Genomic DNA, 26,414 nt, shown 5'->3' on the forward strand with positions numbered 1-26,414 from the left:
GACCCGAGCTCCTCCAACAATGCATTATAGAATACAACTATACAAATTGACGACGTGCAGCCTCTGTCACAACTAAAAACACACAACAGTCTAAATAATTTATAAATACCATTGTCACAACATTTATATTGCATTTACAATTTTCAAAATAAATGTTGACAAAAAGGCTGGTTTTGTCACTGGCAGGTTACAACAATAATGACCATGATAATAGAAAGAAGACTACATCATTTTCAATACAACAATTATTAATGTATGTGTTTTATTTAGACTTTTGTAATTGTTTCTACTTTATAAGTTGTGTTCAATGCAATGAGTACAATTTGGCTTCTACATTGAGAAAGTAATGACCGAATGAAGCAGGGTGCAGCGGGGGCTCATGGTACTGCATCGAGTGGAAGGAGGAGGAGAGAGGAAGTTCTCCAAAACTTTTTTTCCCCTGAAAGGATTGTGGAGAAGCTCCGTTAGATTTTCAGAAGAAGGGGGATCCGACCAGAAGAAGTGAAGAAAACGCAGTGGAGTTAACGGTGTCTAAAAGTGAATCCCTTCTTTTCGTGTTGTCCCCTCTCACATGAGAGCCGTGAACAGGGACGCGTGTGTTTGCCTTTGTTTTGAGTATTTTGTTCCTTCCCAGACTGAGAGGACTTACACCATCAGAGGCGATGAGATGTGAGTGAGCTATGCCTTGTGGAAATGGACAGACTTTAACCAAGCGAAAACATGGCGTCTGCGTCCCGAGGCTTAGTTTCTTCTCCAGTCTGCTTGTGGCGCTCTGCTGCCTGGGGGCATGGGGCTCCGGGCCTGCGGGGGACGGCGGCCGGAGCTGCAGCCCCTGTCCCGTCAACTGCAGCTGCACGCCGGCGGGGCCCCTGCCGTCCTGCGCCGTCAACTGCTCCCACCTCGGGCTAGAGAGGGCCCCGGCAGCGGCGGACATCCCGCCGGACACCACCGTGCTGTAAGTGCAGAGATGGGATGGGGGGGGGGGGGGGGGAATGCTTAGAATGTTTGCAACTATATTTGAATTTATTTGACAACTCAATTAATTGTTTCTATGTAAGGATGCTTGTTGTGTGCCATACAGTGACAGGGGTCACAGGCTAGTTTACCATGTTTTTGTTTACGCCACATCACACCATAGCCTACTACTAAAGGATTTCAATTAATTGTATTTGTGCTTTTGTTTTGGTTGTTGTCATGCGTGAAGCCAAAATAATTGGTCGATTATTGATTGGTTAATCGACATATCTTCACCTCCTTTGATAATCGATTTGTCATTCAAGTAATTAGAAGCAAAAATGTGAGACATTTAGCTGGTTCCAGCTTTTTACATTTGTGTATTTACTTGTTTTCTGTATTGTGTATCATTGTGTATCATCTTTGTGTTTTGGGTTGCATTTTTGGCAATTTTCTGACAAATTAATAGGGAGGATAATTTGAAGATTGGAGTATACTAAAAGGAATCATTTGTTGGAGCCAGATTCACTCTGACAGATGTTGTGGGATTGATTGAACTATTCACCATTGCTGGTTGTTAAAAAAAAAAGACAAAGAAATATATTAATAATATTTCAAGAAAAACATGCAACATTTGATACACAGAAGTATAATTTGAAAGAAGTAGCACTTGCTATGTTTAACGGTGACGTTTTTTGGTGTGACGCAGCCTTCTATTGAAGGCCCTACCTCTTGTGACACTGTGTGTGTGTGTCTCAGTGTGTGTCTCTAGTAGGTAGTATACATGGAATTGGTCACCAGAGAAGTGAACTTGGTGTTTGTGGTGCAGCTCAGACTTCAGCCTCTGGTGCTGCTGCAGCGAGAACATTCTGTTCTGCGCCGACTCAAGACACATGCTATCAATTATTTATTTCCCCTCACACTTCCTTCTTATATTTAAGATATGTACCCTTTATACCAGGGATGTAGTCAATGTGCAGGAACATCTTCAAGAGGTTTTAGAAAAATCAAACATATAATCATATCATTTAAATTAGTTTTTGGAGTGAAGTGTAAACTGAAAATCTTCACATCTAACGGCAGCGTGCATACGTGTGCTGCTTATTTTGAATGGATTTAAACCTTTCCCTTAATGGCGTCCTTAATGGCGTCTTCAATAGCGCTTGACATTTACTGTTAGTATTTGCATAACAGAGGTAGAGTGCTCTGTTAGGTGCCACGTAATGAGTGGCAGACCCTTCTGCAAGATCTGTCTCTAATCATGTCAGACTCTATCGGAGTGCTAATTGCTTTGGTCGATGTAAACCACCTTCATCTTATAACAGCAGAGGCCATATGTGTAGGTGACTGACTGTGAACATTACTGTCCTCGCTAATTTGGCCCCTTGACTGCTGCTCACCTCCCTACAGTACATGCAGGAGCATGAAATTAAAATCAGATCTTCTCATTAGCTCAGATTTCATGGCTGACCATGCCAGAGGGATATGATTTGTATTTTATAATGCTTTAGACAGTCCTTGGTCTGTGTAAGATATTCACTAATTATTTATTGAAAAAAAGGTAATTTTCTCTCAGGGAGGCAGAGAATCATTCTCTCAAAAATAACAGAAAGGTAACTACAGTTTCTATACATTCATTTTCTAAGCTGATAAAAACAGCACATTCAAGCCACTTTTCTATAATAGTGTATCGCTAACAATGTCACATAATTAACTTTAGAAAAAACTGAATGAGACAAGGGTTGAAATATGTGCAAGAACCTGAAAAAAAGTGAGGTATTATATTTATAGCCCCTATTCTTTAGGAATTGAATTTGAGACCTTGGAGCAGTAAACACACCGTGGATCTGCACTTGGTTGATTTTCATTTACTCGTCAAGTAAGGAGAGGCTATAAATTAATAATAGTAGAACAGCTGTGTGTGTGTGTGTGTGTGTGTGTGGGTGTGTGTGTGTGTGTGTGTGTGTGTGTGTGTGTGTGTGTGTGTGTGTGTGTGTGTGTGTGTGTGTGTGTGTGTGTGTGTGTGTGTGTGTGTGTGTGTGTGTGTGTGTGTGTGTGTGTGTGTGTGTGTGTGTGTGTGTGTGTGTGTGTGTGTGTGTGTGTGTGTGTGTGTGTGTGTGTGTGTGTGTGAAGGGAGGAGAGAGAGAAAGAGAGTGTAGAATACCATGAAAGAAGTGTGTGTGTGTGTGTGTGTGTGTGTGTGTGTGTGTGTGTGTGTGTGTGTGTGTGTGTGTGTGTGTGTGTGTGTGTGTGTGTGTGTGTGTGTGTGTGTGTGTGTGTGTGTGTGTGTGTGTGTGTGTGTGTGTGTGTGTGTGTGTGTGTGTGTGTGTGTGAAGGGAGGAGAGAGAGAAAGAGAGTGTAGAATACCATGAAAGAAGTGTGTGTGTGTGTGTGTGTGTGTGTGTGTGTGTGTGTGTGTGTGTGTGTGTGTGTGTGTGTGTGTGTGTGTGTGTGTGTGTGTGTGTGTGTGTGTGTGTGTGTGTGTGTGTGTGTGTGTGTGTGTGTGTGTGTGTGTGTGTGTGTGTGTGTCACAGTGATAGTAATAGTAATAGTGTCATAGGTGATACATACATATACTCATATACTATACCTTATAGATAGACGTGTTTAAACTTTAATGGACTTGCGCTGATGACTCACGCTGGTCAGCACATAAATTCAAGTATTAGACAGAGGCTACCACTTGACAATTTAAAGAGAGGCAGACGCATGTCAAGCTTTTTCATTTACATTTCAGAGGCATTTACTGTGGAAAAACAAGGAAGTTCTGACAATATGGCAGGTCTGAAATGTGACATTCAAATGTCTGCTGGTTTTGAATGTGTGATAGAGGTGGAGAGTGAGAGAATGGAAAAGGCATGGTGAATTTTCAGGAACTTTGCAGTTCCAAAAACACGACAATTATAATTTCTAGAATAAAAATTCTGCTTCCCAATTATAGAAGTACATTCAACTAGTCCATTCACATGTTGATATGTCACAAACCCAGAACACTACTACCCAAAACAGCGTTTTTCTTTCAGTGAGAAGCAACATGTTTGTGATCTGTCAAATTCAAGGTTGGACAGTAATACATAACTGAAGTCCTCTGTGCCCCTACCTTGCCCCAAATTAAAACAAATTAGACACACGCCTTGTAAAAAGGAGAAAGGAAATAAATGATAAAGAGTGTGTTTGAAGGAAAGTGTTCCCGTTACACACCAGTCCATCTGTTCAGCCCACACAGATCAAAATATCTTAACACTTCATAGAGACGGTTTATGCAGCTCTGAAGTCACTTCTGGGAAATGATTGTGGATTACACTCGGATTTTAAAGTCCCTATAGCCTTCGTTTAGTATGCAGATTGCTGTAACACATTTTCATCGCGGAGCTGTGTCTGCCCTGGGACAATAGGCAAAGAAAGTAAATAAGAAATTCAGTCTTGTGTGTCTGAACGTACTCGGTTTATTAAAACTGATCAGTTTACAATGATAGACGAGATTTGGTTGTAACTTATTTTTATACATTTATTTGGCAGCAAGTACATAAATGGATTGCTAAGTATTTCGAGCTTCGATTTTAATGCTGTTATTTTCTCTTAAAGGCTTGTTCACCTTGGTCAATAGCTTTCTCGTTAGTGTAGGATACGCTACTGATGATATTGGACTTCTTATATCTGCTGAATCATGTGACCTTTTGTACTGCGCATACAGTACAGCACCTTCCATATCAAAGTCAGTTCGATCAGTTCTAATACAAAATAATCCAGAGGCCATGTCAGAGATGAAGGATGTCATCCAATGCAAGTTTACTTTTTAAATTACAGTACAAGCTGAGAAGAACATACAAACATAAGGGCCACGAGACATCCACACATTCTTTGCAATATCTGGTAAAAAAAAACATGTAGGAGGAAGTCTTTTATTTTTTAAAGAGTTCACTGAACAAAATAGGTGCTATATTTGTTTAGCTTAACCTGGCTTGAGTCTGCCAACAGTCTTGCTGTACATTAAGGTACTGCAGATGTACTTTAATTTGAATGTTAGTGCTAACAAGCTTAGAATTAGCATGGGAAGAATAGCGTGTGAGAACTGGAAACAGTGTTACAGATTAACTGTTCAATCCCATGAAAGTTGACCAGTGGCGCATGAACCCAAAAACCTGACCCTCCAGAACAAAAATAACGGGATCCTGGGATCTTTGATGATATGTTCGCATCTTAGCATCACCATTTCAATGCTAATGTTAGTTGGGCCTCATAACAGTAACAGTCATAATAACATCGTAACAGTGTCGATGTTAGCATACTGACATGCCTAACACTGCTCGGACGTTGCATTGGATGCAGCTTATATATGCTAGCAGCATGTTACTTTTTGAATGCTAGCATTGGTTGCCACCAGTTAATGTTTTTTATGGGCTCAGAACAGTCTCATAATACACACATGCACACAGAAGGATTCACACTTGTATTTCATGATCCGCAAAAGGATTCACACTTGTATTTCCGGATCCACACTTGTGTTTTTCAATGCCCACACAAATGTGTTCCGATTATTATACATGTAAATAAAATCCACAGAACACAGAAAAAGGTTGTACATATTTATTTTTGATCCACACATATTTGTTTTCCGTTTAAAACCGCTGCACCTACAAACACAAACCACTTTCTGTGCACGGATCGCTGTGCATTCGTGTGTGGGTTTTTTGAGACTCCCCTGGTGATCACGCGATTCGTACTTGTAATTTCTCTCATCTATAGCCAATCAGATGTGTCCTCCAGTCTAAGCCAATCACATGAGCGCGCCCCCACGAGGGTATGATTTATTGCGTTCATGACACTTCATATACGCATTTTGCGCTGTCCGGTCAGCTCGCTAAACAGAGGGCGGAGCATCAGATGATCATGCAGAGCTGCGTGTCTCCGTCAGACCCAGCAGCTGATCTGATCTCTCTCTCGCGTCCGGTTATACTTCACTCGCGTTTATGTCCATATCGATATCAGATCCAGCTCTCCTGATCAGCCTTTATAGAGAGCACCGATTAAACTATTTAGAGTGAATATCGGCCGATAATGACCGGCGGGGCTCCCCCCCTTTGACAGTTCACTCACTGTCTAGCACTGGCTTCGTAATGCACTGATCGATTAGGCTAAGCTAACCTGTAGCTGCCCCCTCCAGTCCACACTCACAACAACTTCATACAGACATAAATAAAGCAGCTGTATTCGCCATACAGGAAACACACATTTAAAACGGTTTTGCCTGCCGTTTTTGTGTACACACAAGCATTCTTCAATGGTTCGGAAAGTGGCGCTGTACCTTAATAATATAAAGGCTTGTATTTGCGTGCATTTCCTGTTCGAAAACTGAGAGTGGAGGTGTCCTGAGATTAGCGCCTGCAGACAGGCTCCATGGACCTGTCAGCTCCGGACTGCGCAAAATGCGTACATGAAGCGCTACGTCATGAACGCATGAAATCTACCCTCGTGGGGGCGCGCTCGTGTGATTGGCTTAGAATTGAGGAGAAATCTGATTGGCTATAGATAGAAAAAATTACAAGTACGAATCGGCTGACCGTCAGGGGAGTCTCAAAAAACCCACACACGAATGCACAGCGATCCGTGCACAGAAAGTGGTTTGTGTTTGCAGGTTCAGAGGTTTTAAACGGAAAACAAATATGTGTGGATCAAAAATAAATATGTAAAACTTTTTTCTGTGTTTGGATTTTATATACAGTACATGTATATGAAACGGAACACATTTGTGTGTGCATTGAAAAACACAAGTTGTGAATCCTTTTGTGGATCATGAAATACAAGTGTGAATCCTTCTGTGTGCATTTGTGTATTATGAGACTGTTCTGAGCCCATAGTTTTTGGCCACTTAATTTAACCTGTACAGCATCTTAACATACTAGCACTTTAGTGTGTACCATGCTAACACTGGCATGTAAGCACACTATTATTTGATATACCGTTTTTAATTTGACCAATTAACCTGGGATTTTTGGTTGGAAGTTGCTGTAGCCATGCTGTTGGAAGGGCTGTAAAGAAATGTGTACTGTATACCACTTTGAAGTTGGTCAATATTTCCCTATGTCTTGTGTTGTATGCTGTTTCTACATAAAAATGTTTTCCATTCGATGGTCGGGAGTGGAAAAAGCAGTTGCACTGTTTACAGATGAGTCTTGAAGTACTGTATGTAGGGAGAGTAGGGAGAGTCTTATCTGGTTTCTTAACAAAAAAAATGTGTTTGTTAAGTGTACCCTTTCCCTGGTCAGGAGGGTTGTTTGGCGTCCCCATGGCACTGAGATGCACAAAGACACACTTCAGGGGTGGAGATCCTCTTTTGAGACAAGTCTAGTTACAGGGAGCAACTTTGGCTTTTTGCAGTCCTGAGGCTTCGCAGCTGTCAAAGAGACAAGACTCAATCTCAAATTCCCCCACTTTTCTGTGGGTTTTCTATCTCTGCTTCTATCATCCATACAACCATCAAAACACCAGATATACACATACCTGCTTTAATGAAGTGGGAAAGGAAAGATTGAATCTAGTGGCCATATGTGAGGAAGAATTTGTTGTGTTACCATGGCAATTGTAACCAATGACATCACCCACAGAAGCACAGACATTCCGAGGGGAAGAAACAGGGAGTGAAGAAGAAGACGAGGCGGCTCCCATGCTTTCCACCTCTGTGTGTGTGTGTCCATGAACTAAATAATGTTTAACTGCTGGTAACAGAAATGTCTTGGTTCATTATTAACTAATTCAAGCTGTGAGGGTGGTTTTTACACGGTAGACTGAAGAAGGAACTCTTTTCGCAAGAAGTCCTGGGTGTGTTTGTGTTTGTCTTGGTCCTTTTCTTAATTCTTTGTAAGTTTGTGGCATGGAAACACTTCCCTCTTCCTCAAACCTTTCATAACATTTGATGGCACAAAATAAGCTGCTTTGTCATAAACCCTCTTGTGCACATCTGGGCATCATTCACATAGTTGGCTGTAAATCTTCCCGCTGAAGCTCTGCCAGATGTGTTGTGTTCACAGACGAAAATCTTGAAAAATAAACAGATATACAGACTGGAAACTCACTGGGTAACAGTTGTTTTGAGCCAGAAACTGAAAACATCAGAGTATTTCTTTCTTTGAGTTTATGGTTTCCACATCCGTTCTCTTATGAAATTACACATCATGTAGGAGTTATTTTTAAACAAGGTTTAACACTGAGTAATTGACGCTTAGATTAGCACATGAAATAAGCAGCGAAATAAATTACATTACTCATCAATTGAAATGTAATAGCTGTGATAGCTGATCTTAAACTGAAAAAATACACTTTCCTTTGAAATAACTCTCCATTTAAAACATTTGGTGTGGACTGTCTGTAACACACTTTGTAGTTTGCCCATTGCCAAAAAACAGCAGCTGTGTCTCAAAGCTAACATTAATTCTGTGTCAGTGCATTCAATGACGTTACAAATATCCATAGAACCTGCTCAGGTCACACTGGCAGCATAATCTGACACTCTGCACTCCATTTAATGCTCAGTTTGTAGAAATGGCTATAAATATATGGCAAACATTTTTTTTAATCATAGCATTGATCATGAAGCCGCATGTTAGTGAAACTGGAAAATGAAGAAGTGTATTGTTATGATTTACAGTATATGGTTTTAAAAGGTACATAGGTACAGGTGTAATAGGGAGGTTTGTGGCGCAGTGGGTTTTGCGTATGTGTTCGGATCAGGGGGGTCAAAGGTTCACACCCCACTGCAGTCAGCATGTCGTTGTGTCCCTGGGCAAGACACTTCACCCCAAATTGCTCCTGTGGGGATTGTCACAAGTAACATGTCTCAGTGTGTGTCTCTAGTAGGTAGTATATATGTAATGTAATAGTGCCGCACTGTTGATGTTTTCTTTTGCTTTCATCGTCCACATTCATTGATCCTTACACAAGGTGGTTGAATTGTGTATAGTCTGGTGATAAAACCATCGTTTATTATATATCTTTAACCTGTTCAACCCTGAGCCTGTTTTTCAGGTTTCAGGCTCGAAAATGACATTCCCAGAACAAATGACCATATCTTCCCTTCTAAAAGGGTTAAATTAATAATCTTTGTTCTCAAAGTAATGATAAACCTTTGAGTTGGATGTAGAAAAGTCAGAACCAATATAGATATTTTTTATTTTAAAGAAAATTCAGATTGAACATAGTAAAAAACCCAGTGGGGGCCCCAGTGCTTAAGAGGGGAGTTGCAGCCATAGGTAGACTTTGACAGCATCACAACAATTGGCTTTGGAGTTAAAAGCTACACCTATAATAAGCTAATTAGAGGCTGTTGGAAGAGTGTGGATAAGGAAAGAAAGGAGAATGAATAAACGCAATTGCAGTCTTCCTGATTGAACGTACGAGCTTCCTTAGAATCCATTGAAAGTGAGAAAATGCAAGCTGAAAAGACACTGTTTACAATTGTCGTCACAAGGTTGAGTGTTTGACTCTAAATAGATTGCTTCTGGGTGGAGTGTCAATTCAAGAAAATACTGGCACTTATGTTGGAAAGATATAAATGGCGCACATGTAGAAAAAGACACTAAACATAGCACTCTTTACTGTATACAATAAGATGAAGGCCATTGCATAACCAAGTTTCTTTAGGCATGTTAATTGAGTTGCTGCTGTATGTACTGTAAGAGTCTTTCTATGCAACAGAGAATAAATACAGCAGAGAGACAAGAGTAAAGTTCAAAACCATGTATTTTGTTGTTTTTGGGTAAAAAGGTGAGCAAATCTGACTCAATAAATGCGTAAATTCCCTCAAAACTATGATTTCCTAATTAAAGGGGCCCTTTGATGCTAATTTTCAGGTTCAGATTTGTACTGTATGTTGTGCCTCTACTGTGACATGTTCTCATGCTTTAATGTTCAAAAAGGTCTTTATTTTTCTCATACTTCCTGTACTGCAGCACCTCTTTTCACCCTCTGTCTGAAACCAGAGCCCAGTCTCAAGGTTCAAGGTTCTTTATTTGTCATACGAACATAGCTAAAGAGTAGTTATGTCGATGAAAATCTTAGTTCACAGGCTTCTCCAACAGTGCAACACAATAATACAGAAAAACAGAAAAATATAGTGCAAGTAAATATTAAAAAGTAAATACAAAAATAAATAGTTTTAAAAAAGTGAAGTAGTGAAATAAGAGCCCTATATGCAAGCTATTGGAATGATATATTATATAAATAGATACATAATTACTAAGTAGCAGATGAATGTTATGGATGTTGTTATCCAACAGTTTGGTCAACTGCTTAGAGATGTGCCGCACCTTAACCTATCATGTACAATGTGGGTGTTGGTGCACTTTAGCCAATAGATGCCTTACTTTGTGATGTCACTATTTTACAGAAGTAAAGAAAGTCCAATGGAGGCGTTTCAGGCTGTGTGTGGGTCGGAGAGAAACTCCCTCTGGAGGGAACTTTGGGATTTTAGCCTTAGTAGGTCATTTACGTGCACAAAAACCAACAGACTACAGGAAAGGGAAACCCCAAAAAAGCATATTAATGCCCCTTTAAAGTAATTCATTATGGCTGCTTCATTTGACTGTGCTCAATTCAACTAATGTATGTCTTTTAGGCTTTATGGTAATAAGAAAATACCTACATTAGAGATTCATATTGCTCAATGACATAAAAGTCATTATATGTTTTCCACCTAATTCCCCTTTGGCTTGGGTTGTGCCACGGAGGGAATAGAAATCACACTTTGACAGGTGTTCACCGCAGCAGAGGAATCATTTGGATTTCGCTTCAGCTCATAAAGCACTTGACCTGTTGTCTCCCTCTTCACCTGCAGGAAGAAGTGGAGGGTAATGATTGGATTTTGTTCCCTTCCTTATGAAAATCTAAGGCAAGAGTGACTGTCTGTGTGCTTTTGTGTGTAGTGTGTTCAGAAACACAGTATTTGTTTGTATTCTGCTCACACTGGGCGCAGAGAGTGACAGGCATAAGATATCTCAGAAGAACAGGCCGTTGCATTGTGTTAAGTTTTCATTTAATGTCCACAAAACATTCGATTGATAATATAAGCTCACTTTTGCAATTTCCTTTTCAAGTGAAGGAATTTTATGTTGTAACCTTGTCACAGCTTAACGACTATTGCAACTAAAACATCATGAGCATGTGGAAATACGGCAAAAGCATCCCCTGATTTGATTCATAACAACCAGAAATAGTACTGTGGTCAGAGTTCATATAGGGAGGAGTGGCACAGACTCACAGTTTGAAGGTCCGAGACAAATCATTCATTTTCATCCGACATCTTTCCTGCCAGCAGCCGACCTCTGAGCTCTCAAGGCGGCTAATGATACGCTTGACTCGAAGATGCTGCCGTCTTATTTAACTGCTGACATGCTTCATTATCGTGCACGCTGCTCTTGCTGTTCCACTTGTTGAATCAGTTTATGTGGAGCTTTCCCTCTTTTTGCAAACATGGAATAAATTATACTTCAGTGCAGCTGCCATGCAAAACGTTGTGGAGAAAGGATGGAAATAAGCATATTTACTATTTATGTCAGTGTACACAGCAGTGCCTGCAAGATTACAGATGTTTAATATATCTGAAATATTAAAATATGACTATTTGCAAAGTCTTATTTCCATAAAGCATGTATGCAGGTTTCAGTAGATGTAGACATGCTTAGCATTAGCCAGGTCATTCATACAAACATCCTGAAAATACTTTTAGTTGTTGGCTTTTTTTAAATATATTTTAAATGTTTGCTCAAAACATGCTTTGTGAATGTCAAGAGCAAAAACTAACATGGTTAAGTCATTTCTTGTTTAACAAATATATGAGAACATTTCTGGAGAAATAGTGCTTTCAAAAATTTGAAAATGGAACAAAACAATCCCACAATCCAATAATTTTAATTATAAAGATGTGGAAACAAGTGCTATTGCAAAATGTGGCCGATTCATAAAAGATCAAAATGACTTTACATGTCACTTGTTAGACGCTTTTATCCAAAGCGACTTATAATTAGATTAACTAATCACTAACAGGGTGAATTATTAAGTTTTTTTTAATAGAGTAATGAATGACGGAAAGAGGAAGTGATTTTGCACACAGCCATGGTAACAGAAGGGCTGCCCTCCACAACATTTTTTTTCCAGTCGACCAATTGTCTTCAATTCAGGTGATTAGTCGACTAATCGTCACACGTATATGATGTGTATAATATATTTATAAATGTCTTCTCCCAAAATAGTTTCAGTTTCAAAGGCTGATAAAGAACGTTATTATAACAGCATGGTAGGCTACGCTGTGCTTCACATAGAATATAAAACAAAACTGTAATAATGAACCATTGAAATATAAATTCAATGTTACACGTAGAAAGCGCATGAGAGTCAAAGTGCAACTCAAGGACGGAGAGGTCTGCCCGTCAGCGGTATAAACAGCAGAAGCTCCGGTAAGAATTATTTGTGTGTGTGTGTGTGTGTGTGTGTGTGTGTGTGTGTGTGTGTGTGTGTGTGTGTGTGTGTGTGTGTGTGTGTGTGTGTGTGTGTGTGTGTGTGTGTGTGTGTGTGTGTGTGTGTGTGTGTGTGTGTGTGTGTGTGTGTGTGTGTGTGTGTGTGTGTGTGTGTGTGTGTGTGTGTGTGTGTGTGTGTGTGTGTGTGTGTGTGTGTGTGTGTGTGTGTGTGTGTGTGTGTGTGTGTGTGTGTGTGTGAACAAGCAGGGAGGACACACACTGAACCTTAAGTTCTAGTTTCTATAATTCATATCTGAATTGGCTTCAGAATGATTATATACTATAGTTCTATATGTTGATGCGATGCTAGGCTGCTGCCTGACTGCTGCTGTTTTCCTCCAATTATGAGAAAGAAACACACTTTGTCGGGATAATTAAGCTCCGTGTTTTGTTATGACCGGCGTTCAGAAAGCTGCGCTCCGATGGCGGGGATGTGCAGGCGACTATTTGCCCGCAGGGTTTAAACTCCTAATGAATGATCTTAATGACAGGATTTCTTCCAGCTGACGCGTCAAAGCACACGCAGCGCACAGAGTTTTTTTCCTTTTTTATTTCCCTCTACTAATAGACTAATGAAAAATTAGTCTACTAAGATTTTTTTTCCGCCGACTTACGTTTAGTCGACAAGTTGGGGGCAGCTTAATGGATAGCATCCAAATGTTATATTATAGTGACCCTTTTGGCCTGCTGATATTAGCATCAGCTCAAAAGATTGCTGTGCCATTCGTGAAGTTGCAGTCAATCAGAGTTTCCAACCTCCAACATCAAAGTCTTCTAAGTGCATAGTATACACATTATTTAAATAACTGAATGTGTTCTAAATCAGGTATTCTATTCCTTACTTCTTATGCACAGCATAAGTTGATAGAAAGACTAATTTGCATTTCAAATTGTCCCCATTATTAAAATGTGCACATGAATGTGCTGCATTTAAGTGGAACATATTGTCTGCCACTACTATAAAGAAACTAATTAATGTTTCATATTCTTACTTCTGATGACGCCATCCTCTGAAGTCAAAGGACAAATAAATCCCTTATTTGAAACAGCCTTTTTATTAATGTGATCACACAAGATTCGACTAAACCTGTTAAGCCCGAGAGCCCCCGGTACCGGCTGTGTAATGTGTTTTTTTGGGACGGACACTATAATTTACATGTTTTTACTATGTTCAATCTGAATTTACTTTAAAATAAAAAAAATCTGTATAGATACTGACTTTTCTACATCCAACTCACAGGTGTATCATTGCTTTGAGAAAAAGAGTATTCATTTACCCATTTTAGAAGTGAACTTATGGTCATTTGTTCTGGGAATGTCATTTTCGAGCCTGAGACCTGGGAAACAGGCTCAGGGCTTAACAGGTTAAAAGGAATGATAATTGTGAACAATCTTTAATAAGCCCATATCTTCTGATATGCCATGCATACATCCTGCCGAAGTTAAAATGCAGTTTCAAGCCACATTTTACAATCATGATTAGAATTGAAACCAACTGGCGTTCAGGTTAATAAATAATGAAAAACCGAGCATATGTCATGACTGGAATTTAATAAACTTATGCATAATTTTAGCTCATACAAGACAGAAACCAGGTGTACATATGAATATTTAGAGTAAAGTGAGGGACCAAAAGAAGCCAATATCCATCGTTACTCTAACATTTCAATCCATTTTTAGTAAATGTGATTTTTACGTAGCTGTATTTAAAAATCTTAATGAAAGAGAAATATATGAATGTTACTTTAATCAATGACTTCCCTTTTCTGTTTCTGACTTAAGTTCCAATAATCCAATGATGTTTGTTTTTATATTGATGAGAGAGAAATCACTGCAGATGACAGGTGCTTGCATTTCTTTGATGACACATTAGACAGTGTGTTACATTGCAGCGGGGGAAGGGGGTCTAAAGTAGTGTCGGAAAAACACAATATTAGTAGATGTCTACTGTAATGTCTGGCATTGCCATTCATTTCAAAATTTCAAAAAAACAAAAAGAAGGGAATTTCAAACTGGACTTTTGTATTTGATTTTGAGTTATGGGTTTTTGCAGTTAATGTCAATACTGAGTTTGTTATACTGAGTTGAAAATAATAAGTAGTTACTTTTTTTTCTTTCCGTCGTTGTCACAAACCAGAAACACTGCAGCCGGAGCCCCATTTCTGTTTCAAGCCCACATTTTATGACTTCAAGAAATGTTTGACTCACACAGTTTCATTTAGTGAGCAAAGAGCTTGAGACAGTGTTACAGCAGTTCTGTTTGTCCTGCATTCATTGACAGCATGTAAGCGTGTGTATGTGTGTGTCTGTGTGCGCTTTACTTTGAGTGAGTGTGTTAAACCGCTGCACACAGCTGCCCTTCACTTGCCAGCTGGACACCAGACGACCCAGGCAGCAGCAGCTGGAAAAATGGACAGAATGTTCTAAAGAGTAGAGTGTTTGTGACCCAGTCAGAGTCCAAGAAGCAAAACGTTTTTTTAGACCAAACCTGTTCATTTAACATCCCAGACTGCTCGGCCCGTTCTCCTGATTTGATGCTCCCTCTCTTCGTGCAGTATAGGGAAAGTAAGCCCTTACTTGTGACCCATGCTGGCAGCTCTCACATTAAGCAGAGTGGAGGCAGTAAGACAGGCGCCCAAGGGACACGCAGCTCACAGTAGGGGCGGTTGTTCTCCATACCTGGCATCACTGCTAGTCTCCCACTTCATCGTCTGCTTACCTTTACCACCTGCCTTCTCCCTCTCCAACTCCATCTCATTTCGTCCAGCATTCCCTCCCGTCAGACTGTCTGCCCAAAATTTGAACATAAACAAAGCAGCAGGGGGAGGAAAATAAAGGGAGAAATAAATTGTGAGAAGTGACTGAGGGAGGGAGGGAGGAGTCAGGCAGGGATGCTGAGGGGGATGAAAGCGACCGCAGAGCAGTCTGTGTTTAGTGGGTTTGTGGAGCGCTGGCCTTCACTTACGGGGACTTGGACCACTTGGCCACCGCCATGTAGCAGATACCGGTCCGTCCCACCATTAGACCTACATCACAGTTTTATTCGCCAAACTCATTTTTGTGCAGAAGGAAGTCCAGCAGATATCAATCTACTTCAGTGGCTTTCTTTTCTCTTTTTCATTTCCTCCATCCCACCTCAGATTGATTTGTTCCTCTCCAGAGCTCATACCCACTCCTCCTCCCTCAGTACCCAATAAGCTGTGTGTGTGTGTGTGTGTGTGTGTGTGTGTGTGTGTGTGTGTGTGTGTGTGTGTGTGTGTGTGTGTGTGTGTGTGTGTGTGTGTGTGTGTGTGTGTGTGTGTGTGTGTGTGTGTGTGTGTGTGTGTGTGTGTGTGTGTGTGTGTGTGTGTGTGTGTGTGTGTGTGTGTGTGTGTGTGTGTGTGTGTGTGTGTGTGTGTGCGCTCTTATCCTCCAGCTCAGAATAAGTGGCACCAGACAGGCCTTATAAGGAGTGGTTAGATCATTGGCCACACCGTTAGTAAAACAGCACCATGTGTGTACGTGTGTGTACGTGTGTGTATATGTGTGCGTAAGTAAAACCATGTGTGTCCAGAGGTAGCTGAGAGAACGGGAGCCTGTTGCTAATAGTCATTGTGAAGGTCACATTATATGGTCATGTTAAACACACACACACACACACACACATTTCCTCTACCTAATCTCCTTATGTGTATGCAGCGAATCCCACAAGTTCATATTTTCTGCATAAATTGCATAATAGTTTTACACACACACACACACACACACACACACACACACACACACACACACACACACACACACACACACACACACACACACACACACACACACACACACACACACACACACACACACACACACACACACACACACACAGCTTGCCTAAAGGTAGAGAGCATCACATAATGCGAGGTGTCAGCCTAATGTGTGAATGATCAGCTTGTGGGCGGAGCGTCTCAATGTTGTCCTGTTTCATTTGCTGATGGGTTTAGCAGAGGATATTTCTCTCCCTCTTCTCCCTCTCTCTCCCTCTCTGTCTCCATCTTTCTTACACAGCGTGTCTGGAATGTACAGATGTTTCCTTTTGGGAATGGGCGTCCTGCTCTGTTCACACACACACATAGAAAGACAGAGAGCGAGGAGAAAGGGGCGTACATTCCCATACACTCAACACATTTTCCTGTTTTAGACTTTGATTTTTAATCGTTGCTGTGAAATTAGCTGAACACACTCCAGGCTGGTGTTTTCTTGTCGTCTCTGACACACACAAAGCGTTTTGCCCTCCCTGAACCTCTTGCTTCTTGTCTCCTTGTTTTTTCTTCTCTCACTTTTGTCTCGTCCTAAAGTGCAGCTGAGGCTTTCCTGCGAAGGCACACAGGAGACCGAAGCCACTTAACTAAGCTTGACTCCGTCCTGCTTCCTCTTCTGCTCCCCTTGTCTCCGCAACTCCTCATTTCCTGGCTCTTTTATCTGCCTGTGTCCAACTGACTCGGTGATCAGTACTGAACACACTTTTAACCTTGTGCACTGCAAAGTATGTGCATGTATACTTTCTCTTGTTCGCACTGGAGCAATAAATCAGCCAGGCTTGTAGTATATTGGCCCGTATACATGTAATGCAGATTTACTGCATTGCCATTGCCTCATAGTTTGGCCGATTAGTAACACAGAATTATTATACAGAAATGCCAAAGATATGTTACATAGCTCCCCATTAGGGAGAATTTGATCTTTATGCATTCCAACTTTAAAATCACTCAATACTAAGGTTGGTCCCAATTTTTCAATAACCAAGGATTCTTTGCTAAAATAATAGCAGTATATCAGTGTTTACCTATCCGTTATTGATATCAGTGTTGGCCTACTATCATGTTTTTTTTAAATAACACTTAGAAAATCAAATGGCCATTAACATTAGTAGAAGAAAATATGTACACTTGCAATTAAAAAATGCATATAAATGTCCTGAAATTGAATTTTTAGTATGCCTCTCCTGCATCTTAATTATTTTTTCTCATTAAACATATTTCAGCGTTTTTAAAACGAGTACGGAACATTTGAGATATTCCTTACTATGTGAACTACCGTCTGCTGGTTCTCACTGTTCTGCTCATCTTCATGTACTCCTTTTTCTATTGTTGGAAAGACTGTGTGCATTAATTGAGTGCTTTATGTGGGTGAGTGACATTTACATTGTCATTTGCCGTCTTATCTGCCTTCCATTCACATCCTGCCTCACAGGGGTTTATTTCCTGCTGAATAATTAAAGTGATCCCCCGTAACTCACAGACCAAAATAGACAAAGGAACCCACTAATCTCGTTATTATGACAATATCAATTATTCTCATTGGAGGTTTAAAACATTTTGGGAACTACTTTTGATTTGTGATCAATTAAGTGTTTTGGACAATCAATACAGCTTCAAAAACCCTTTGTTGTTGGAATGTTGTTTGGATGCCTTGGCCTCTGCTTCTTTGATGATGATCAATATAATGTTTCAATTAATCTTTTAGGAGTCCTCCAACTTGGTAAAAGAGTGCCCTGTTTAATTCCATTATTTTATTTTGCAACCATCATGACCCCAGTTTGTATTTGGCTAGGGACTATTTTCTGTCACTTGCTCGAAAATACTGTTTGGGCTACTTTATGAGTTAAAAGTAAATATGGATTGAAAATCTTGAAGGTTGGCAATATCAAAGAAAAGTATTTTTTAAGTTAATTTAAAGTGGACCTATCATGCTATATTTGAATAATATAGTGTAGGACCATACCTATATAAGGCATATTTATACTTTTTATTTTTCAAAATACCAAACAGATCATACATTTTAGCCATTCCTCATTTCACTCAATTGAACACTGTCTTTGCATGGGCTGATTCTGTGAGAACAGCACCATCTACAGGCCTGGCATATGTACTACAGCGTCTCCAGCGCTTTCGAACGGCAATGTCCGTGGCTGTCTCCTCCTGATTGGTGGAGTTGGCCTAATAACCGTAGCGCCACTTCTGTTCAAATCTGTATCAGTCTGTATCAGATCCGTTGCAGCCCCTTTTTAAGAGATTTGGGTATGGAGGAAAATAGAGAGGGTTGTGTTTTCTGACACTTGGTGAGTTCCCTGGAACACCGGGGACACATATTCATGTGTAAAAGACGTACAAAAGTGCATTTTGCATGATAGGTCACCTTTAAGAAAAAAGGATAGTGATATGTGACATCTGTGACAAAAAAACACAGAACAGGTTGCATTATTGTTGTAGGGCTGTCATGGTTTCTGAGTTACACTACATGATTATTGTGGCCAAAATGAATTACTATAAGAATATTAACAAGATATTTCTAGAGATTAAATAAAATATGTATTAATGCTATCAGTAAATATCGACTTTAACTTTACATATTGTGTTTTTTGTTTCTTCTTTGGCAAAATAATTGAACTCAAAATAGTGTTGGCAGTGGAGAAGAATTCTCCAACCATCACTGCACAACAAGAAATTATTTTGTAGTTTAATTACTAACTTAATAAATTATTAAAAGGTGCTGGATTATTTATTCATGTACATTATAAAACTATCAATATTCAATTGTTTTATAAGCTATCGTCAGTACAGGTATACACCCCTTGTTCATAGTATTGTGTCCTCCAGCATTTTATTGATCCCATAGGGTAAATTGAGTTTTCCACTCTGTAAACACAGTGTAGATACATATATCTACACTGTGTTTAGTGGTTTATATCTACACCGTATATGTTTAACACACACACAGTACAGTACAAATACACACATGCGTTGGAATACATGTATATGCATTATAGAAGTGGCACCTTTCCAGTCCACACTCTGTATTTGTTGAGTCTGATTGGGAATTGAACCGCCAACCCTTCGGTTAGTCCCTACAGACGGAGCTACTGTTATATGTTTCTCTTTGCAATTTTAAAATGTAATCTCCCAGCACATGCACAGCCACAGTTAAATAAATGGTGTCGCCTGAGGATGATTGTGTGATTTTGTGTGCCTGCAATCATCTTGCCCTGTCATGCATTTTAAATGTGGACATGTCGGTTTGTTCCCGCAGAGACCTTTCCAGGAACCACATCTCCTCCCTTGATACCAGCCTGCTAGATCGTCTCACTGGCCTCCGAGAGCTGTGAGTATGCAATGCAGTTAAATATTCATATACAGTTTGGACCCATCTACCTGCATCTCTCTTGATATATGTAACTATATATCTATCTTTTAGGTATCTCCAAGGAAACAGGATCAATGTTCTCCCGAGGGGAGTATTCTGCTGCGGACCGCTGTCAATCCTGTGAGTACAAAGTCAAGAACAGATGAGGACCTTTGCAAACCCAAGGTCGAGAGTAGAGGAGGATGAGGAAGATGAAAAAAAAAATAGTAGGGAGAAAGGTCTGGTTTAGTCTGGATTTAAGTAGGCAGAAATCCCTGGAGCAAGCTATCTGGACCGGAGAGCAATAACACAAAAACACAAAAACACACACACACACACTGTATACTGTATACTACAAACACACACACCCACACATGTACGCACACACACATACCAATCAAGGCACGATTAAGTTCAATTACTGCTAACTGCTCCAGGCTCCTACTACCTCCTTCCACCCCCCGCCCCATTTCTCCCTCTCCCTCCAACCATTACCTTATTTCTTCCACCCACTGAATGGCCATTTAAGTGTGTGTGTGTGTGTGTGTGTGTGTGTGTGTGTGTGTGTGTGTGTGTGTGTGTGTGTGTGTGTGTGTGTGTGTGTGTGTGTGTGTGTGTGTGTGTGTGTGTGTGTGTGTGTGTGTGTGTGTGTGTGTGTGTGTGTGTGTGTGTGTGTGTGTGTGTGTGTGTGTGTGTGTGTGTGTGTGTGTGTGTGTATATTGAGAGAGGACTGGTGGTTTCCATCAGTTCCTTCCAAAACCGCCACACAACGGCCCCATTATGTAGCCTACTGGATAGAGAAGAGAGGGAGGGAGTTAAGAAAAAGAAAGAGAGTATGGAAACAAAGTGGAAAGAAACAAGTCTAACTCTTACTCAGCACTTCAGTTGTTTTGGATTTAGTTAATTTGGCGTTATATATCTGATGCAGTTTTTATGAAGAAGATGTGAAAATGCCCTCTACATTGATCAACACATTTTGTGTGATTGCAACAATCAGATAATAACATTGAAGAATCAGCTTCACATCTCCAATCATCCAATGACCCTATTTCTGTTGTCAATAACAGAAACCACACAGCAATTATGTATCACATAATGACAGTACCATATGAATTGCCACCAATCAGAAATTCAATACAAGTGACTTAAGACTTGTTTGAATATGAATTCTGCTTTGTGTGTTCTGCAGCGATTTGAGCAACAATGTCATCACCACCATAGAAGAAAGAATATGTGACAACCTTTGCAACTTAACTCAAATGTAAGTAATCACAGTCACTTCTTTCTTTCTTTCTCTGTATCTCTTTGTCTCTTGTCTTTCCAAAAAACAAAACAAATCAGATGATCATTCAAATATTATTAGACCCTATTTGTACACCGATGTATTAAAGCATTATGTTACAAACGCCTCTGATCACACATGCTTAAGTAAGCAGCACCTTTCCAGTTACCTCGCCTACGCTCAAGATGAATGAAGCTTTATTTCAGACTGCAGTGGGAGGTAGTGAGTAGTTTTCTTTTTGTGCACATTTGTATTCAGCACAGTTAAATGTAGTAGTCGGTAATAATAATAATAATAATAATAATAATAATAATAATAATAATAATAATAATACATTTCATTTCCAAGCGACTTATATCATCTTATTGTTTTTTTCTTGAAAGGTTTTTCTCTCCCACTTCCATCTATTGCTCCATGTATTTACCCTGCTTTTTTCTTTTTTGAAGTTGTTACGAGTTACGAGTTAAGACCAGCGCATTTTCTGTGGTTATGCTAACTTTTATGACCAATTGTGGAAAATCCCACTGCCTAATTTCCTTCTCCTCCAGGTCTGATGAATTAGTTAGCTAATTCCATTAGAAGACTCCAAATGTTCTACCATAGTTTTTGTAGCTTATTAAAAATTCATTTGAAATAATGGATTTCAGCTTTATTGCTCTTTTCTTTTTACCATGAGCCCATACCATACAATTTGATTAACATGTAAACATCTCATGTTTCCCCATGAATGATCCCCTTCCTCCCTGTCCTCCTCTCCCCCAGTGACCTGAGCAGTAACCCCTTTGATTGTGACTGTAAGCTGTTTCGGCTGGTTAGCTGGCTCCAGGAGAAAGGGGTACGGGTTCGACGCCCGGACGCCATGCTCTGCAACCATCCTCCTGAGCTGCGACACAGACCCCTGCTCAACGTCAGCCTGCTCACCTGTGGTACGAAGCACGTTGTAGAGATGCTACATTAATACACCTACAATAAAGTCTCACAAGGAAAGAAAGTACAAAAATAAATCCTTGCAAATGCTAATTCATTTGACATTTTCGGCTTTTTTTTGTTTAAATCAAATCCAAATGATTGTAATCATATTACGCAATCTTTGTGGTGAGAAATACCGACATCAGAGGATTAAACTTCTCATTAGTTGAGCTCTTTGATAGTTGTTTGCTGGTTTGGACAGATTATAATTGATCATAAGACAAAATATATTTTCACTGTGTTGTCTGAAAACCTTTCCTTCTCCTCTAGGTCTGAACTATGCAGGTTGTCTTGAGGACAGCAGCAGTGGAGGAGGGGGACGGAGCGAGCTTGTTATCTTCTCTTCCTCCACACCCGGAAACTTCACGCATGAACAGTGTAACAGTGTGTGTTTTGCTGCATCCCATCGCTACGGGGGCTTGGGGGCGAGGAACGAGTGCCTCTGCAGCACGAACTCAGAGCCGAACTTGATCAGCGAGTCTCAGTGTTCTGCCGCCTGTACAAACCCCCATGTAATGAAGGTATGCACTACACAAAGAGTTATGATTAAACTCTGAGGAAGTGTAGTTCCCTCCTCTTGCTTTGTTTCTTCTTCTGTAAACACACCATTAAGGATTTCCACTACCCCTTCTTTTAATCAACCAACAACTTCCTTCTGGGGCTTGAATGACTTCCCTTCATCCACAGATTCAGTTTCTTATGGCGCTGCTGTATAGAGCCACTCAAGTTATCCAAAATTCTAAATTGGAGATAAAGATTAGTTTTTTTTTTAATCAGAGCAGATTATTTGTTTTAAGTTTTAATTTAAATGTCCCATGTCATGGCCATTTCCACTGATCATAATTCCATTGTTGAGGTCTACTAGAATAGATTTATATTGTGCAATTTTCCAAACTCACTTTGGTTTCTCATACAGCATCTCTGTAAACTACGTGTATTCACTGAATTTCACTCTCTGCCTTTAACGGCTCGTTGTAGCTCCAATAGCTCCAGCCCCCATCCTCCCTGTGAGCACAGTATGCTCTGATTGGTTGGGACGTTGTGAATCGCGCTGAGCTCCGTGGAGGTGTGGTTTCCTTGTTTAGCGACAGCGAAACACAGCCAAACTCACCCTGATCACACAAAAAGTCACAGCCGAAGTAAAAACAATAAGTGTGGCTTGATAGCCAAACTCACCCTGATCACACAAAAAGTCACAGCCGAAGTAAAAACAATAAGTGTGGCTTGATATTGATTAAGAAAAAGGTTGATAAACGCTGTGAGAATGGGTCTGCAGAGAGAATTTCGCCGCGATCCCAACTGTCTGTTATCAGCCTGCTGCCAGGGAGGAGAAATCAGCAGAGCTGCATGCACTGAGTGTGTGTGTGTGAGGAAGTCCGTGGATTGGTCAATTTGGACCAATCAGCGGGGGCTTAACGTAACGGCTCCGCGGACGTAACGTAACGGCTCCACGGATTGGCCCATTTGGTTCCGGGTACCGCATGACTGTATCGCGTCATAGCTCTGGGCGCGGCTACTGGCCATTCCTACTTCACGATTCCCAGGAAGTAAACAATGGACAATGACGTATCTCCAACGAGGCGTTTTGGGGAGGTATTTTCTGTGTTAGAGTTTTACTCGCTACAAGGTGTACTTTGAAGGTTTTGACTCTGCACACCGTTTACATGCATAAAAACCTTCATAACACACAAGGGGACGGGTAATAACCGGAAAAGCATGACATGGGACCTTTAAAACCATAAAAATAATAAAACCATAGACTTCTAAACATTTAAAATAATTGACTTTCAATGAATCATATTAACACAAAGACCTCCTCTTCTTCACATGGTTTCCTCTCTGTGCAGGAATGCGGGTGGGCTCTGGCTCATTTTGTGTTTGAGTTGGACTTTGTCGTTTCACTGAAGTTTCTCCCACTGCAAAGCGTGCACGACCACATCAGTTTCTCCGCTACGTCCTCCGTCACTCCAGTGATGCTAACCTGGGACTTTGGTGACCATTCTCCTCGGGTCGACCAAGCAGGAACAGAGGTCACAGCAGCAACTCACAAATACGGACTTCCAGGACAATATTCGATCAGTTTGACGGTCTCTGCTGGACACAAGAAGGTGAGGGATAAAGGATATCAAAGAACAGCTATTTTTATGTTTTTTAAACCTTGTTGTCAACATGTATTTTAATATCTTATTTATTATGTTTACGTTTTTGAGGTCCTTGCAAACGGAGAAGTGACCGTGACACTTCCTCCCAAGCTGGAGCTGCGTTGTCCTCCTCTGGCTGTGGCCAATAAGAGCCTAGAGTTCACACTTGTCAGCTGGGGGGCTGTCAGCGTGGATGTGGACTGGAAGATTTCCAAGGATGGTGTCCAAGTTGCCAAAGGTAGAATACACCAACACACCAGATAAAAGCAGCTAATGTTGCTAATCAACGGTCAATCATTTGTGTTTGACTCTAAACCTCTTGATAGTAACAAATAGCCAGTTAGCTCTAAACTGTAAACCTCAACAGTAGCTCTGTGGGTCTTCATCGGTTTTATGTGGAAAAATAACATGATCGAAAACAGGATAAATGTCAACATTCACGAGTTATATATAGACACAAAAACACACTCACAATACACAGACAACCTACCCCCCTTAATTAATCTCCCAGAACCCCTCCTTCATACCCTCTCATCCTTGCGATAAGATTTCCTGGATTTTGCTGATTTATCTAAATATTAAATACGATCTGTGTGCCACAAAGAAGCAGACTAACTTTAGCAGAAAGAGACAGACAAAGAAAGCACAAGGCAATATATTCACTTATGTGAGTAACTCGAGGAGAACATTTTGGAATAGGAAAGACAAAACATGTTGCAGTCCGGCTGTGACTATTTGTGTCCTGTATGTATGTGTATCTGAGTAAGGCCGCTCTCCTAAGTGTTTTTTTTTTTCATCTTCTGTTCATTTATTATCTTTTTTTCTGTGTTTGCCAAAGATTTTTCAAAGATCAAGCCCAGTCCATTTCAAGGTTTTATCCAAAAAAATTGAACACTATAAAGAAGACATGCACTATACAGCCCATGTTTTCCAACCCAAATGAATCACTTTCATACATTTTAATAATAAGATTACCGTATCATGGAAATGGAGATGCATTCCTAGAGGAAAAGGTCACATTAATGACAGTTCGACAATAAACATTCAGTGCAAAATGAATAACCTAGTGAAACGTCACCGAATGTGAACGTAGTATTTTAACTTCTAATGATCTTGACGAATGCGTTGTACAGTACACATGTATACAATGTAATATTAATCTGTTCCACAAGATTAAAGCAGGAATTCATTCCTATTTTTTATATCTTTAAAAAATCGTAATAGGGTTAGGATAGAATAGAATTAGAGTTTTTGAAGATATTCTCTTTAGCAATAAAACAATGATTCTGTTTTTTTCTGTGATGTTTCCTGTGGAGCCTCAAAGATCTGGGAAATCATGTGAATGTTTCTGTCCTTTTCCAGCCTCCCCTCACTGCTCAAAGGATGGGAAGTACCACGCCGAGTCCTCACGCTGTTTCCAGATTGTTCCAGAGGAGTTGAGCTGGACAGATGCTCGACAGCAGTGTTCAGACCGCGGCGGGGACCTGGCCTCGGCCCGACTCGACGCGCTGCGTACACTTCTGTCGCCCAAAGTCCCACAGTGAGTCTTTCTGTCTGATGTCCTGCAGAAATAGTCTCTCATCATTTCTATCAGTTTTTTCTGCATTAGTTCCGTCAGGTACTGTACAGAGAACCTGCCAGCTCTGCAACACAAAGTGGCATCCCCGACCATTTCAATATTCCTCACCATGTTGCTGTTCGCAGCAGAATCGATAGATCGCTGTGTATACTTAGCCAACTTTCAGTTTTTGTAGTTTTACAAAAACACATCAATTGCAAGGTTTAAATTAACATTTTAGGTTTTTCTTCTCCTGTCAGTTTGTGAATGTTTTTTTGTTGAAAGTGTCTCTTTGTGTTTGTATGTGTGTTTCAACGGCAGTCATTTTTTTAATACTTACTTTTTTTATAAGCTTCATGCCTTGAAGCTGTCCTTGTTATCTTTTACATTGACTCATTAATGTGTTTTGTTTCCTGGCTGCCTTAAATACTTTCATTGTTGTTTTTTCCCACATAGTATAACTACCGGTAAATGCAGATGAGAAGTGATAGTGACCTCAGGATTACTCATGTTGTTTCTACAAAAATAGCAATGCCTGTTTACTTTCTCTACTTTACGTCATGTGTGCTATGGATTTGTCTTTTGTCCATAAAAAAAATGTCTGGGCTTGTGCTGTTCTGAATGCCCCGAGTTCTGGTGTTTAGGTCGTAGAGGGTCGTGAAAAAACACATCTGTAAAAGCACAGCTGCATTGTAATCCTAACACAGGGAGGAGGAGTTCACGGTGTGTGTGTGTGTGTGTGTGTGTGTGTGTGTGTGTGTGTGTGTGTGTGTGTGTGTGTGTGTGTGTGTGTGTGTGTGTGTGTGTGTGTGTGTGTGTGTGTGTGTGTGTGTGTGTGTGTGTGTGTGTGT

The 26,414-nt window shown here is 40.4% G+C and overlaps 1 protein-coding gene across 1 annotated transcript in view; it reads left to right on the top strand.

Moving 5' to 3' along the window:
- pkd1a (polycystic kidney disease 1a) overlaps positions 1 to 26,414 on the top strand; it is an 84,132-nt gene continuing 57,718 nt past the window's right edge. Inside the window, exons 1-9 of the mRNA XM_079688105.1 lie at positions 1 to 955; positions 19,521 to 19,592; positions 19,686 to 19,754; positions 20,803 to 20,874; positions 21,658 to 21,821; positions 22,135 to 22,385; positions 23,712 to 23,972; positions 24,075 to 24,243; positions 25,368 to 25,545. Of these exons, the coding sequence (XP_079544231.1) occupies positions 681 to 955; positions 19,521 to 19,592; positions 19,686 to 19,754; positions 20,803 to 20,874; positions 21,658 to 21,821; positions 22,135 to 22,385; positions 23,712 to 23,972; positions 24,075 to 24,243; positions 25,368 to 25,545 (1,511 nt within the window). The 5' untranslated portion in view covers positions 1 to 680. The remainder of the gene's footprint in view (positions 956 to 19,520; positions 19,593 to 19,685; positions 19,755 to 20,802; positions 20,875 to 21,657; positions 21,822 to 22,134; positions 22,386 to 23,711; positions 23,973 to 24,074; positions 24,244 to 25,367; positions 25,546 to 26,414) is intronic.

This window comes from Notothenia rossii (genome assembly GCF_949606895.1).
Source record: "Notothenia rossii genome assembly, chromosome: 1".
Lineage (NCBI taxonomy): Eukaryota > Metazoa > Chordata > Actinopteri > Perciformes > Nototheniidae > Notothenia > Notothenia rossii.